Genomic DNA, 15,503 nt, shown 5'->3' with positions numbered 1-15,503 from the left:
ACAGCAACAGGAGAAAGCGAAGGCAGGGATTTCGCACGATGACTGGTTCCCAAGATGGCCGGGCGTAACCTTTCCGATAGAGTCTGAAGAGGCTATAGCTTTATGTGGGACACCAAATGGAAGTGGTATACTGTGGCTGCTTGCTCAACACAAGGCTGGATTGGGTCACAAGACTGTAGACAAGGTGACGCTCTTGTATCGGGAAGGAAATGGAATGGGGTTGAGTGAAGTACCGACTTTAGTCTTCTATATCAAAGATGTTGCAGTAAGTGCTGACATGGAAAGGATAAAGAAAGTGATCGAAAGTGGCAGTTTGAGAATGTAGAGAATCGTAGTATCAGTTCCGACGTCGCGTCGTTAACTTGAAGCGTGGGATTTGTTTGGTTCGCCGAGCTTCTGGCGGTAAGTAGCGGGTAGCGTTTCAAGAGACCTTCCGGGCTACATCAACACCTTTGTAAAGGCATCACCCAGGCCTCTCTCCACAAGCCACTCTTCTATCGCCTTCATATCCCCTCTATTTGCTCTTTGCCCGCGTCTCTCACCGACCGTATCCGTAATCTCAGTCATGTCTGGAAAGACCCTCTTCTCGCATGTCTCTCGGTGTCGCTCACTAACTTTCTTATGATGCGCAGGAATATCACCCCAGCTTTCCGTTTTGATGAACTTCATGTAGTCATCGATGTTTTGCGAGCCACCTTCGACACAGAGTAAACCGGGTTTGCCAGCAAAGAGGAAGCCGGTCAGCTGGTAGGACGGCGCGTACTTGATGAAGTCGTCGCGCTTGGAACGTGTGCTAATCGAGGGGAAATAGAACCAAACTCTTACCAGCGGTCCGGCGTATATGGTTGCGGTGTCTAGAGCCATCTCCTTCTTCTCAATGTCCGCGAGGTATTCGGATGCAGCTTCTCGAATGAACTCGATGGTACCCAATAAGTCTTCTTCTTCCGGAATATCCGCTGTCAACTGTGACGTCGCGGCTTTACTCATCCAGTTGGGTTGCTGTACTCGTACTTTAACCACTGGTGGTTCAGAAGGCGGCAGGCTCCCGTTGTACGCGAACGGTATTCCGATGTCTAGGCGCAATGTCCTCGAATTTGACGCCTCTTCTTCGGCCATTGATATCGGTAGATCAAGGATGACCGAGATACTTGGCGTCAGTTTGACAGCGACTTTAGACCTGGCATCATCGGTGTCGCGCAAGATATCTAATATCCCCCGAGAATTCTCATCGAAGATAATCTCTTCAGGGTACATAGCCAACAGAAGGTCAACCTGGCCAATTTGGAGCTCTACCAGATCGGGCGGCAGGATTTGCCATTGTTGCATGTCCATAATCCTGATGTAATGTATCCAAACAGGGATGTGACGTGTCGACAGAGGGCGGGATGAGAGTCGCGAGAGAAGAAGAGGTTTGGCGGTAGAGCGAGGTCGGCGTCAATTTTCGGCTCCCAGCCACACGTCAAGCCACAAGCGCCGCCCCCGCAAGGAGAAGTACAGAACATAATCATCAAGCACAAGTACACTACACAATTTGAGCTCAATAACAATCTCATCATTTCTAGTTTATCAATCACTCTACTAAGTTTTTACACCGGAGGCCTGGTCACTCTGAAGGCGGGGATGCCTGCATTTTTGTTAGCCTCACTCCAGCCTCACAACCCGCTTTTGGTTCACCTACCTGCCACATATCGATCAAAACACTTGACGTGCCATTTCTTCTAATGACGCCCACAGCGGCCACATCGTTCAACCACGCAGCCGTTCCGTTCGTGCTTGTCTCAAATCTCCCTCGCAACATCGATGGTGCACCATCTACAGCAGGAGGAAGACCCTCTGTCTGGACGTAAATGTAGGTTCCGTCATCAGTCTGGATATTGTAACGAGCATCTGGCCGAAACTTTCCTTGCGCGTCCGTCAGGCGCCAGTCGGCGCCGAGGTTTAGAACTTTACCTACGAAATGTGAGTATTACACGATAGTTGTGACGTCATAGGATACGAGGAAAACGAGTTGGAACAAAGAAAGTGATCCCACAGCTTCAGTTGTATTCTGCTTCATCCAAGACCACCTCATTTACTTCAACCGAACTACTCACCAGAAATTCTGGGTCCTTTGAATGTCCCTCCGACAATAGGGATGACGATGCGTTCTTGACCCGTTGGAATAGAACCTAGCGAGAATCGTTCTCCCAGATCTGCTTCCATGTGATAGATCAAAGTCATTTGAGGCGGTGCTGGTGTATCTTGCGCCATTGTGAAGGTAATAACAGCAGCGAGTGCAGCAAGAGGATTGAATAGACGCATCTTGAAGAGAGCTGGATATGTCACTAGAGACTAGCGGAAGACTGTAGACGCCAAAGACATCATAGCTGCATCGCTAACTTATATAATTGTACTACATTACGCACAGTACCGAGAGTTCCTGCCGTTATTAGGTACCGAAGACCGAAGACCGATGCTGAAGCTGAAGCTTTAGAGTTCGCGTTCCTGCAGGCTGCAGTAACCCCGCAATCGGCAGTTCCCAAGTACCCCAATGTGCGAACGAGATGCCGCTTGCCGGCCCATATTGCATGGGGAAATTCGGTCCTTTGTCATGTCATCACCGTATGCTCTGAAGCATTATTGTTGAAATGGAGAGTATCGCTATGTCAGAACATGTAATGATCGAAAAATGGCTTGTTGTTTTTCCTCATACGAATAGCCATCATACACTTGTGCATCCATGTCTAATACTGATAGGTTCTACAGCACGCTTGCTTGAATTCTCTCCGCTGATGTTGAGTGAATCAAGAAAGCAACAGTCCGTAATATGGTCAACCCAAACCGACTTGCTTACCATTCACTTACAGCATAGTCGTCCCGATCGCACCAGGATTGGGGTCCACAAGATGATTGCGCAAACACCTCGTCTCGACATGAGAGTCAGGGTTGTAGTTCATGAGCGATTACGTGTTCAAACAGCTCATATACGCTCTCATTCTTGCGTATCTATGGATAGGCCTGAACGCTAGTCTACTTGTCCGATCCCTTCCAAGGCGTCTTGAGAATGCTGTCATCTTGACCAGCCTCTCCAGCTTCCTTGATAAGCAGGCGCGCAGGTGTTCGCTTTCAGAAACGCTAACCTTGGCATTGCTAGAGCTCGTCCAGGCTGAAGAGCGCCAGAGTGAACGTACAAAGCTTAGCCTCGATCTCTTTGAGGTCTGTTGTCCCTTTGTAGGCAGTCGTGTTGGCCCCGGAATTGAAGCTTCAACCACCAGCTACAGTTCGAAGATGATTTCTCGGTGGCGAGCCGAAGTATCCCGTGACACTTGGATCGCCTACATCAACCATCATTGAGCTTGTGGCTTGCTGTCTGGATCAATCGAGAAAGGAGACCAAAAGATCAGGAATGCTCGTGCTTGCTTTTGGAAGAGCCACATAAGCTGCGATAAGTATGGCAACGTCAATCTTGGTACGACCCTTGATCTTCTTTTGAGTGGACTTGAGCAAAGCACCCTCGATATACACTAAAAGCCAAGCGTCATCGCCTCAATTCAGCATACCAATCGCTAAGGCAGAGAAGGATGTAAGGGTAGTAAAGCTTGGTATTCCGGCCAAGAGATGGCCGTCCTCTTTGTTGATGCATGTTGGGATCGACAATCGACCGCTTACGACCATGCTGAGATTACTACGTCACCATACGTCCCGGTGCCGTTACATCCAGACCTATCTCAGGAGATACTCTGTCTTGTAAGGCCTGATACAAGCGCTGCTCTACAGCAGGGCTACCGAAGAAAGCTGCCGCGTCCTTGTGAGACCATGATACACTCACCGACGCCGGAATTTGCTTGATGAGGCTTTTGCCAAACCGCTCCATATTTGTATCTTCCGTGCGCCCTCTAAAGGTATCGGACAACTCGAACGTTATGTGTACACGCTCAAGTTTAAGTATATCAAATATGTTGCTGATGGGGCTTGGGGGTGGGGCTGTTATAACAGCATAACGCAGATGTTCATAGATGCGGATTTCAAGCTCTTTTAGGAGCTCACGGGTGGCCGAGTTGATGGTGGGTATCGCCTCTTGAAGATTGACCGCGACGTAGTCCCGACGTGAGTGGCCCAGGAGTGCAGGTCCTACTCGCGCGCACAGTCTCCAATTCTTGTAGAAGTACTTACTGACTTCATCGTGTAACTGCCTGTTGGCGCGCATGATATTTAGACGTGGGCGCATGAACACCTGGCGTTGAGGTCTGAGGATAATGCGACGATCTGGGTGAAGAAGGAACGAGTATACATGGAGGCGGAGCTCGGCAGGGAGTCGGAGGAACGGAAACGGCTGAACTATTTAGTATTAGCAAGATAGCAGTATGTACAGTGATATGTGACCTGCCTCGTTCCTCGAGTTTGGCGAATGCGCCTTCGAGGTTGGTCTCACACACGCGATCAATGTCTCCCAGCACAGTTCTCACCTCGGAGAAAATGCAGCATATTCCCCTAGATCCGGTCAAGTTGTAGTTGTTCACGTAGGGCTTGCCCTGTAGCACATTCTTGTATGCTTCAGCATAAACATCAGCAATGATATGTGGTCGCGGGAGACCTTTTACTACGAGGTAGAACTCCTCTGAGCCAGCAACGTATACAGTTTCCTCAAAAGGCCGCTCTTGACACGCATTGGTGATGCTCGCAATATCAGCTTCGTCATGCTTTTCTGGATGTATGCTTGACACGGCGTTGTCGAGGGCTTGTAGCTTCAGCTTCAGATGCACGGCATCAGTGACGGAGAAGCGCAGAAGTCGTCGGTCTGCGTCGGCGATACGTTGCGGCTGGTACGTATCAGATGGTGGCGTCGGATTGCGCGCGTTCAGATCATGTATGGTGTGGATATTCATGGTGTTGAGGTTTGGCGGTGTGGTTGGTAGTGTCGGCAGCTCGGAGATGATGGATACGCAATACGAGTGGAAGAGCTGTCGGCTGCCCCGCGCGCCTGTGAGGTGATGTAACTAGCCGCTACGGCGATGCTGCGGCTGCAGCCCCAGAAGCACATGCAAGACACGACACGAGCACATGCAATCAAATGTTTCTGACCCCTGCCACCGCCTAATGACTGTATAACATGTATCTGGCTGCCCTATCTCTTTGAGCCCCCCACCAACGCCAAGACGTTTCCTCGACGCGTCCATCTTCGCGTGCTTGCCCGATCGCCCCGCTTGAGGCCGCAGTCTTCACCATCCAAAGCTTCACGATATCGCGCCAACTCCTGGTTGAGCAAGCTTCGTGTTGGCGGCGACGCCCCTCCCGTCGACAGGATGACTGCACCGGACAACAAGCAGGGTTTCCTCTCCAACCTGTCCCCATGGCCTTCACGGGCAAGCACACCCAAGCCCCCGGCAGCGTCCAAGAGCGAGGGAAGTGCGGACAAGGCAAAGAAGATGGAGCAGGAGAAGGAGAAGGAGAAGGATAGAGCTGCGGCAGTACTGGCTCCCCAGCAAGGAGGAGACCATGTGATTGATCGGAGGTATAGGCTGAGTCTCAAGCGGTACCCTCCGGACTGCCCTCCGCTGGCTGTGAGGTGGTTTCATGCTATAGATGTAAGTAGCCAATATATATCCTGCTCACGCCGATTGTCCTCATTCTTGCAATATGAGAGCTGCCTTTTGGTTGCAACACTGACCTTGGCAGACACCCAAGCGCAAACCGCTTTCGAAACATGCCATGGCCCCCGATACCGCCCTGCCCAAACCCAAGAAGTGGATACCTTTCAGTACCGGCGACTCTCGCGCCATTGAGGCTGCCTTCCAGAAGACGGCAGACGAAGCCGATGCCGACGAACTGAGAAAGGGCATCGCTAGTCCTACCACGCCTACCCAATCGAACTCCACTCCTCCTAAAACCACAAAGGTCCCCGTCAACGAAGACTACCTGTTCGATGTCGAGATCGAGACACGCGAGCTGGCACCATCATATTGGCTCGGTCCCGTATACGATGTGAAGCGCGGAACATGGTTCACACCAGATGGGGAGGCTGTCGACGAAGGTCTAGCCATGCAATTAGAGGAAGGCTATCTTAAGGTGAAGCCGTGGAAGTTTGGAAAGTCAGATGAGAAGCGAGCAGTCTCGCAGCCTCGTGCTCGGCCACTTTCCATGGGACCGAGTGCTGGCGACGACCACCGCAAGGAGCTGGCTAAGCTGAGTCGTGATTCAACATCAAATCCAGTCACGCCCAAGTCATCGTATGATAGTTTGCGAAAAGAAGCTTCCAAGCAAGCAAACGACTCGAAACTGGGCGATGCATCTGCATCTTCCAATGCTCCCGCCGATTTGCCACGGACACATCGACTCTTCGGTGCACACCTAAACTCCACCGTTACCTACCAAGACGAGACAACAGCTTGGATGTTGACCGATGATATGTGGTCTCGCATGGGCAGTACGCTGTATCAGCGCTTCGCTGGAGGAGCGCATTATGCTGGATACAAGTACATCCGTGGATACACCGATCCCAAGGAGAAGAAGAAGCAGCCAACCCCTGCCAAGGGTCCTCAAGGCGCAAAGCAGACGGACCGACCTTCAACGCCTGCGCTGGCGTACGGTTCGGATCATGGCAAGCAATCAGACTCCGACGCTAACACCGATGGGGAGACTTCAGAGAACGAGCGAAGCATGTCGCCCTCCCAAACACGCAGGCGCAACCTTGAAAGGCAGGTATCATCACTCATGACTTCTTCGAAGCCAGAGTACGAGCAACAACAGGAAGAGGAGATGCGAAAGCGTGAGGAGGAAGAGATGCGCGAAGACTACAAAACCCAGCATGGCAGTGATCAAGATCGTGAGATCGAGCATCTGCTCCTAGTGACACATGGTATCGGACAGCGGCTTGGGATGCGAATGGAGTCGATCAACTTCATCCATGACGTGAACACTATGCGCAAGTCTCTCAAATCCGTATACGCAGCTTCGCCCGATCTGCAGGCCTTGAACGCGGAGACCGAGTCGGAGACCAAGAATAATCGCATACAAGTCATTCCCATTATTTGGCGGCACTTGCTGGACTTCCCTAAACAGAGCTTGAAGCATAATCGCAAAGAACACGACCTGGGCGACCTCGACCACGAAGATGAGGAATACCCTAACCTCGAGGATATAACCGTTGAAGGTGTGTTGCACTATTCAAATTTACATTGTGAACCATACTGACCATTGTATTGTAGGCGTCCCTGCTGTTCGTAACTTCCTCACTGATCTCGCTCTTGACATTCTGCTATATCAAAGTCCTGCATACAAAGGTCATATCTCTCGAATCGTCGTGAATGAACTAAATCGCACATATCGCCTATTCAAGGAGCGAAACCCCTCCTTCAAGGGAAAAGTCAGCTTAGTCGGGCATTCGCTCGGATCTGCTATCATGTTCGATATTCTATGCATCCAGAAAGACCCCAAAGCAAAGCCAAGCTCACAATCGATCAAACAGCGAAGATCTACTGAAGAAGGCTTGAAGCTAGACTTTGAAGTAGAGGATTTCTATGCTCTCGGATCACCTATTGGACTTTTCCAGATGTTGAAGGGACGTACGATTGTTGCGAGACCACAGACCTCTGCCAGCGCGTTCGTTCCGCCAAAGACACCGGCGACATCTATCGATGACCCATTTTCGCAAGGTGGAGATGAGCATGCGTTCGACATTACGACATCCTCACCTCTTTGCAAGCAAGTCTTCAATATCTTCCACCCGACTGATCCGATAAGTTATCGCATTGAGCCTCTGATATCACCAGCCATGTCAGCGCTCAAGGCTCAACCTCTACCATATACCAAAAAGGGCATCTTCGGTGCACCCGCGTCCCAAGGCTTCACCGGCATTGGCCAACGAGTCGGCCAGGGCGTGACGGACTTTTGGACCTCTCTTGGCTCAGGTAAGTCAACATCACGTCTGGGCGCCTGGTTTGTTGCTCATTGGAAACTGTACACTGACATCATTGTGCTCCAGGCATCGCGAGTGGACTTCTTAACCGCAGTCTCGGCATATCAGGGACAGAAATGACAGGCGCAGGCAACAGTGCTCAAGGACAGCGCACCTCTCGCCCACTTACCGCCGCCGCACCTACATCGAACAACGACACGAGCCTCGTACCAGGTCTCAATGAACCCACGAGCGCCTTTATCAGCGAAGAACGCCGTCGCCGCCTTGGACAGGAAACCATTGCCGAAGGAGAAGACGGTGAGCACCCTCCTACACTCATCGAAGGCGACATCGAGACCCTCTTTGCTGGCTTCTCCAAGCGAAGAAAGAGTCAGCAGAGCGAAGATGGTGAGCGAGACATCGAGAAAGATCTAGAGTGGCAAGAGCTAGAAGAACGAAGTCGGAAGCTGAAGAAGGAGGAACAGAAGGTTCGGGCACTGAATAGTAATGGTCGCGTGGACTATAGTATCCAAGAAGGCGTAAGTAGCAAGACTTCCATCTTCTCCCCCATGAGTCTGCCTTGGAACTCACTCTAATGTTTCTTTAGGCTTTTGATATCTCGCTGTTGGCTAGTATAGCGAGTCACATGACGTACTGGGCTGATGAGGATGTTTCGCACTTTATGATCTCGCAGCTCTTGGCGAGGCATCGTGTTTTCAAACCAAAGGAGTGATTGTTGCTTGAAGGTAGGCGGTAGATTGGCGATATACCCTGAATAAATCCGAGACATGTTTCAATGGTGATTGAAGATATTGGATGTGAGTTTGAGCTAATGCACCTTCCCGTCGTAGGTCAGTCGGAAGTCGACAAGCCATTTCTTTGTGTTTGCTTGATCTAGGGTGTCGCGCGTTTGCCGTATATGCCATCTCAATAGCTGTCGTTTGCTTTCTTTCACCCATTTAGGTAGGGTAACGCGCACCTCCCTCACTCTCGCGGCTGGAATCTTGTACAGAAAGGCGTGACCGATACATGTCATCACTCACGCGCGACGCACGGCCTCCCACTCAAGTATGATTCCGCTCATCGCGAAGAGGGCAGTGGCGACATTAAACCGCACAGCCGCCTCTACAACTGCATCATCAACTATGGCGGCCCCCAATCCCACCCCAACTGACGCACCTACTGTCGCCACTACACCGAGTTTTCTGTGTCGCGCCAAAACACGAGTTATGGATTTCTTCCTCCCCGACTTTCTCCGCCGAGAATATCGTAACCTCATCGCGTATTTGTCCAAGCATAGATATGCGCGCATTGCACTTGCCGCCACAATTCTATTTGCAGCCGCAGAGTATGAGCAACCTGGGTACTTTCCGAGACCTCAGGAACTGACTGCCGGTCTGGTGTGTAACCCACAAGTTGGATACCTTATGATTCATGACTGATGATTGGTAGATTGGTTTCCTCGGTGCATTTGCACTCATCTTCCCCACCTACGCTCTGATGGAGTATATTGAAAACCATACCTGGCCATGGGACGACGAGGGCTTCGTGTGGCCGTGGGAGGCGATGCTTTGGAGCGGTACAGTATATAGCGATGAGACACTGGGTGAAAGCGTGGCTGTACACACCGATACGAGCATCAGGGCTTCTCCCATAGTCAGTTCGACTACTCCAGCTAACTCGCCATCTCGGCCTGATATCATAATCCCGCCTACGCCCTTGCTCCCTCGTGGCCTTCGACCTTTCCACCTTCCGCCACCGCCGACGCATCGCTCTGGGATCTTGGGCGAGTCGCCGATGCCGATCAAGTTCAAGCATTTCAGCGGTCATTCGGATCTGGAGAGTGTAGATGAGGAATAGGATAGAGCAGTCTGGAGGTATTTGAGGATATCTGCAGCGATGTCGGATCAGACGTTGGGGGTGCAAAGATACTTCAACGGTGTGGAGGCTTGATGATATCAAAATCTCAAGGGGTTGAGAATAGCCAGGGTAGGCTGTAATGAATCACTTCAAAAAGGGCATGTATGGTTGAGAGAAAACATGAGAAGCCAGAAAAAGGTGCCGTTCCCAGCTATCTACTAATCGTGAAGTGCAGCACTCATCGCGGACCAGCCGACAACAAGCATACAAAGAAAAGGAGCAAACGAGAAAAACTGCACAACACCTCACCAATCGCGACCCGGGCCCTCACGGAGAAATCTCACCCAATGGGCTTGATGCCGCTTCACCAACTCCGCCAACTGTCCAAACACAGTGGGATTCAGTTCTTGCTGCAGCTTCACCTTGTAAGCCTGCCAGCCATATTTCTCGAAGTAGCGCCACGCTCGCACCCACTTGAAGAAGTCGCCCCAACGAACTGCTGCTGCTGGCCTCCATTGTCAGCTACAAAATCCACTACCAACCCATCGACACGTGCCAGCACGGTGATGAGTTGGCCAAGGACCGGAGTCCCACCAGGGGGCTGCGGTCGAGGGGATCCGCATTGCCAACGCAGGAGGTTAGCGAAGCAGCGAAGTCCGTTCTCCTTCTGACGAAGATTCGTCTCGAAGGAGGAGAGGGTGGAGCCGGAGATGCACCCAATGATCTTCTCGAGCCCACACGTGCTCACGGTTGAGAGATCGACTCCCATGACGAGGTCATAGGTGACCAGCCCAGCGTCGTAATATTTCTCGTCGAGAGAATCGTCGTCTTCTCTGTCGTCCTCGATGCGAAGGTCATCGACTTTTTTGTAGATGATGTTTCCTCGTCGATCACCGCGACGACGAGGGGCAGAAGAGGAGGGTGCCGCAAAGTTGAACTTGGCATCAAAGGCACCAACGAACGAAGGAACGGGGGCAACGAAAACACCGCCGAGACCACCGAAGGCGAAAGAAGAGGAGGAAGAAGTAGGAAGCGGGGTGACGAATCCAGAATGTTCATTAGCCTGGGGCTGAACATAAGCCCCAACTGGAAAGGAGGTTGAAGGGGGAGGAGCCAGGGGCGTCGAAAGCGAAGGTGTGAAGTCGGGCAGCACCATAGCCAGTGAGCCCGAAGCATAGTTAGCAGGAGTCGCCGGTAGCATTCCACTAAAAAGAGGCCGTAGCTGTGACAGTGGTGCTGCAATCGGAAGTGGAAAGACGTGTGTAAGCCCCTGGGGCAGAGAAGGGATGCTAGCCAGGATGGAGATGACCGAGCGAGGTGCCGGAGAGACGATGACGGGTGCTGGCGCAGGTGCTGGCAGAGCCGAAATGACCACAGATGCGGAAGCGGCAACAAGCGCAGGAAGAACCACGATTGGAGGCGAAGGTGACGTGACCACAGGGGAAGGAGGAGGAGAATTCAGAGGAGAAATCCTCCTTGCGGCGAATCTTTCACCACGGACCGCAGCCCACTTCCAACCCGACACCGGATCCCAAACTCTTTCCATTTGGCCAAAGGCCTCAGTGGACCTGACGTCCAGGAAGGTATCGTACTTGCCCTCGGCAGGGCGGTGCCGAGAAGGAGAAAGAAGGGAGTCAGGGTGCGCCCATGCAGGAATTGCATGCGGAGACCGGGACCGTGACCGAGCGAGAGTCCGGCGCTCTCGACGCGGCAGGGATGGCGATGGCGATACGACCGGACCAGCTGGGGCAGAGGCGGAGAGTGAAGAGGAAGGCGAAGTTGGGGCGGTATGCAGACCAGCTGCAGGGACCAAAGCGGGCGAGAAGAGGTCATGCTCGCAAGCGAGCCATTCCAGAAGAATGAAGATAGCGGCCAAGAAGAGAAATGCCATTGTGGCGTGATTTGGTGATGGTTTTTATGTAAGTGTAGGAGATGTGTGAGAGCTGAAGCAAGAGGGAGGGGACGGGGCGAATCGAGCTTTACATACTTCCTGCTTAGGCGCTGTGAGCAGCAGCGAGATGAGACAGTAGTTAGATAGCTATTGTGAGGTGGGGCAGCAAGAAATGTTGAATACTAAAGATGATAATAGGAAAAAAGGTGGGGAAGTGAAGGTGGCAAGTCTACCTATTGTGTTCTCTTTCACCTCTAAAGATACTTTCGAGCATACGTCGCGTGATATATCCAGGAGATATACAGTCTCTTCAAACGTCCCGAACATCTTGTAGAGATGGTGTGAGTTTCTCCGTTCCCGATCATATCGCCTCTGCTCACCCTCCAAGAATGGCTCAAGAGCATCCAAACCCTACCACTCCCTAACCTCCCCTCCCGGCCCAATGAATCCTGGGCTAATCCAAGCCTTCGCATCCCTACTCTCCCGTCTGACCATCTCCTCGTCAACTTCAATTCCTAACCCCGGCCCTTTCATCAACTCAATGTACCCATCCTTCACATCCCACACCTCAGGATTCTTGGTATAAGACGTGAGATCCTGACTCCCAGCATTATAGTGAATTCCCAAACTCATCTCTTGAATGACGAAATTAGGTAGTGTGCAGTCTACCTGAACACATGCAGCGAGGGCGATAGGACCTAATGGGCAATGTGGTGCTATGGCTACGTCGTGGGTTTCGGCTGCGGAGGCTATACGTCGCATTTCCGAGATGCCGCCGATGTGCGAGATGTCCGGTTGCAGGATATCAACGCAGCTGGCTTCGAGAAAAGGGCGTACGTCCCAGCGTGAGTGAAGACGTTCTCCGAGTGCAATAGGAATGGAGGTTTGCTCGTGCAAAGACTTGATGCCGCCAATGTGTTCGGAGAGAAGGGGCTCTTCGATGAATAGTGGATGGTGAGGTTCCAAGGCACGGGCAAGTTGCTTGGCCATAGGTTTGTGGATGCGACCGTGGAAGTCCATGCCGGCATCCATTCCTAGATCTTTGACGGTTTTGAGACGGTCGACGGCGGACTGGAGAGTTGAGGGCGAGTCGAGCCAGCCGATATCTTCTGTCGCGTTCATTTTGACGGCATGGAATCCTTGCGCTTTGCGGGCTAAGCTATGTCATCGTGTCAGTAAGTTTCTCTTGGACTTTGGTAACAGATGAATCGCCGCTTGGTTTACTCACGCTTGCTCTTTCACATCGTTTGGTCTATCTCCACCAATCCAAGCATAAACCTTTAGTCTGTCCCGCACTTTTCCGCCCAATAGTTGGTAGATTGGCACGTTAAGTTTTCGGGCCTTAAGATCCCAAAGTGCTATGTCGATGCCAGCCAGAGCGCTCATGAAGACTGGTCCGCCACGGTAGAAGCTGGTGCGCCAGCACATTTGCCATATGTGTTCAATTTCACTTTGGAGTCATTAGCCATTGCTGTTTTGAATGAGACTACACGGGGAAGAGAGCGCCTTACTCTGCTTCAAAGCCAACGTATCGCTCAGCCCAAGCGTCCAAGCAGCCTTCGACTGCTTGTGTGTGGCCTTCTAGCGATGCTTCCCCCCAACCATAGTTTCCATCGGCATCCGTGATCTTGACGAACAGCCACCGGGGTGGGACACGAAAGTATTCAATCTTTGCTATCTTTCCCATGGTACACGTTTTCGTCTGCTTTCATCCACTAGCTCTTTTGATGTTTGGGATGATTGGTGTGATGATACTATCAAGAACTTTGAAAGAAATTCTACATGTTAAAAATGACATAGCCATGTCAGTCCATTTGAGTCCCACCTCGACCAATCACGGTATTGCCGCCGCCATGTCCCTCTCGCGGTAAGCCGAACGGCAGCGCGGGGTTAAAAGGATCAGAGGAGCTCCACCGCGGGGCACATAGCTTCGGCAGCTGGAGTAAAGTGACCCGAGGAACGGATGACCAAGACATGCAATAAAACTCACGGTTCGCAGCGCATAACATTCCGTAGTTTGACTTTTAATCCCCGATCAGCAAAGAAACTCATCACCAAGCGACCGCAAAGCGATTCTACGCACAAACCACCAAGATGACATCATCACCACCCACCGGCGTCTTCGTCCCTGTCCCAACCTTCTTCAAACCCCAATCCGAATCCAAATCGCTGCAACCCGCTGTTGACGTGCAAACACAAGTTGAGCACTCTGTCTTCCTTGCCAAAAATGGTGTGCGAGGCCTTGTCCTGCTCGGCTCGACGGGTGAAGCCATTCACATGTCACGACAAGAGCGCATTGACCTTGTTTCTGGTGTGCGCAAAGGGCTAGATGAGGCGGGCTTCAAGGACTACCCAATCATGGCTGGTACACTAATTAACAGTGTGGATGAGACACTGGAGTGGCTAGAGGACTTCAAGAAGGCGGGTGCGCAATGGGGACTTGTACTTGCGCCAGGGTACTTTGGTGCGGCGGCGAGCCAGGAAGGCATTAGGGAGTGGTATACGGTTGTTGCGGACAAGAGCCCCCTACCAGTACTAATGTATGTGTTCATGTGTGAAAATTCATCAGCATTTTACTGACGAAAAAATAGATACAACTACCCCGGCGTAACCAACGGCGTAATGGTCACCCCCGAGACCTACCGCATCCTCGCCCAACACCCCAACATCGTCGGTTGCAAGATGTCACACGCAGTCGTCTCGTGGCACAACCAAGTCTCCCTTGACCCCAAGATCGACCATAACAAATTCCGTGTCTACTCTGGTCTCGGCCAACAACTCGGTCCCATCGTCATTTTCGATGCGGCAGGTGTCATCGATGGCCTAGCAGCCATATACCCCAAGACTGTATGCTCCTTAATGAAGCTGGCAGAGACGAGACCCATAAGTGATGAGAATCTCAAAAAGATGAAGGAACTGCAATACACGGTCAGCACTGCCGAGGAATTCATTGGCAAGTACGGCATTGTAGGCATCAAGGAGGCTGTAAAGAGGGTTACCGGTTTTGGAACAATGGAAGGTGGCCGACTGCCCATCAAGGGTAAGCTTCCTGAGGGTGAGTGGGAGAAGTGGAGCGAAACCTGGGAAAGGATACAGAAGACGGAAGATTCGTTGAGCGAGAAGGACTTTAAGTAGAGTAAGTTTCGTGAATACAAGCAACTGCTTTGACTGAGATCCAGGCATTTTCTCATCTTTTCTACCATTATTGTGAACGTCATGCAAGCGCTGAACCACGCTCAACGTCATATCCAGCATAATGCCTTACCTTCACCAAAGGTACTAGAAAAGCAGATGTTCACAATGTATGTAGAACACAGCATAAGCTCACGATGTGTGGAGATACCGCAGGGGCTTGCTATGTGTACGGATGAAGTAGAATTACTATGTATACTGTCGTAGCAGAATCGCGGCGCGTACAAGTCTGGCCTACCTCCACTCCTCCGTCAAACCTCCTGCGACTCTCCTTACATCTCGGCCCACGACTCGACATCATGACTCGACCACTACACCACTATGGCTAAACTAAATGATTCCCCCACGGAGCTCATTCTCAACATTGCCAACAGGCTCACCTCTAAACAAGCCAACCAAAGCTCACTGGCAGCTCTCGCAAGCGTTGCACGAGATATCAACCCATCGCCAAAGAAGTTCTGTACCACTCATCTATCACTCCTAATGCCTCAGGTCATTCCAGCGCTGCCATGTAATTTCTGCGAACACTCATGAAGAATCAAAAGCTTTGGGACTCTGTGTATAATCTCGTCCTTCCAGCTACGAAACGCCACAGCATCCATTCGTCAACATGTAAAGAACCCCGTTGCTTTTGCGGTCTAGAGGAACTAAAGGATGCTATATTGCAGCGATTGAGTGACAATGATG

The 15,503-nt window shown here is 51.5% G+C and overlaps 7 protein-coding genes across 7 annotated transcripts; 2 read left to right on the top strand and 5 right to left on the bottom strand.

The window, feature by feature from the left end:
• Positions 1–438: 438 nt before the first annotated feature.
• On the bottom strand, positions 439–1,326 carry ALTATR162_LOCUS5570 (uncharacterized protein; the record flags this gene model as incomplete). The annotated part of the gene is made up of 1 exon (XM_043313189.1): positions 439–1,326. The coding sequence occupies one exon, from the start codon at positions 1,324–1,326 to the stop codon at positions 439–441; it is 888 nt and encodes a 295-aa protein (XP_043169124.1).
• Positions 1,327–1,603: 277 nt separating this feature from the next.
• ALTATR162_LOCUS5569 (uncharacterized protein) lies at positions 1,604–2,301 on the bottom strand (the record flags this gene model as incomplete). Its single annotated transcript, XM_043313188.1, has 3 exons — positions 1,604–1,624; positions 1,679–1,950; positions 2,094–2,301. The coding sequence occupies 3 exons, from the start codon at positions 2,299–2,301 to the stop codon at positions 1,604–1,606; spliced, it is 501 nt and encodes a 166-aa protein (XP_043169123.1).
• Positions 2,302–3,664: 1,363 nt separating this feature from the next.
• ALTATR162_LOCUS5568 (uncharacterized protein) lies at positions 3,665–4,865 on the bottom strand (the record flags this gene model as incomplete). The annotated part of the gene is made up of 3 exons (XM_043313187.1): positions 3,665–4,172; positions 4,214–4,312; positions 4,363–4,865. 3 exons carry the CDS (start codon positions 4,863–4,865, stop codon positions 3,665–3,667), a joined length of 1,110 nt encoding a protein of 369 aa, XP_043169122.1.
• Positions 4,866–5,282: 417 nt separating this feature from the next.
• On the top strand, positions 5,283–9,733 carry ALTATR162_LOCUS5567 (uncharacterized protein; the record flags this gene model as incomplete). The annotated part of the gene is made up of 5 exons (XM_043313186.1): positions 5,283–5,564; positions 5,656–7,129; positions 7,185–7,886; positions 7,961–8,412; positions 9,326–9,733. 5 exons carry the CDS (start codon positions 5,283–5,285, stop codon positions 9,731–9,733), a joined length of 3,318 nt encoding a protein of 1,105 aa, XP_043169121.1.
• A 418-nt stretch (positions 9,734–10,151) lies between these two features.
• On the bottom strand, positions 10,152–11,624 carry ALTATR162_LOCUS5566 (uncharacterized protein; the record flags this gene model as incomplete). Its single annotated transcript, XM_043313185.1, has 1 exon — positions 10,152–11,624. The coding sequence occupies one exon, from the start codon at positions 11,622–11,624 to the stop codon at positions 10,152–10,154; it is 1,473 nt and encodes a 490-aa protein (XP_043169120.1).
• Positions 11,625–12,035: 411 nt separating this feature from the next.
• Positions 12,036–13,311, bottom strand: ALTATR162_LOCUS5565 (uncharacterized protein; the record flags this gene model as incomplete). The annotated part of the gene is made up of 3 exons (XM_043313184.1): positions 12,036–12,783; positions 12,853–13,074; positions 13,136–13,311. 3 exons carry the CDS (start codon positions 13,309–13,311, stop codon positions 12,036–12,038), a joined length of 1,146 nt encoding a protein of 381 aa, XP_043169119.1.
• Positions 13,312–13,718: 407 nt separating this feature from the next.
• Positions 13,719–14,759, top strand: ALTATR162_LOCUS5564 (uncharacterized protein; the record flags this gene model as incomplete). The annotated part of the gene is made up of 2 exons (XM_043313183.1): positions 13,719–14,164; positions 14,216–14,759. 2 exons carry the CDS (start codon positions 13,719–13,721, stop codon positions 14,757–14,759), a joined length of 990 nt encoding a protein of 329 aa, XP_043169118.1.
• Between the last annotated feature and the right edge of the window lie 744 nt (positions 14,760–15,503).

This window comes from Alternaria atra (genome assembly GCF_907166805.1).
Source record: "Alternaria atra isolate CS162 genome assembly, contig: 25, whole genome shotgun sequence".
NCBI lineage: Eukaryota > Fungi > Ascomycota > Dothideomycetes > Pleosporales > Pleosporaceae > Alternaria > Alternaria atra.
The sequence above is the reverse complement of the archived record's forward strand: the minus strand, read 5'-3'. Positions and strand labels throughout refer to the sequence as shown.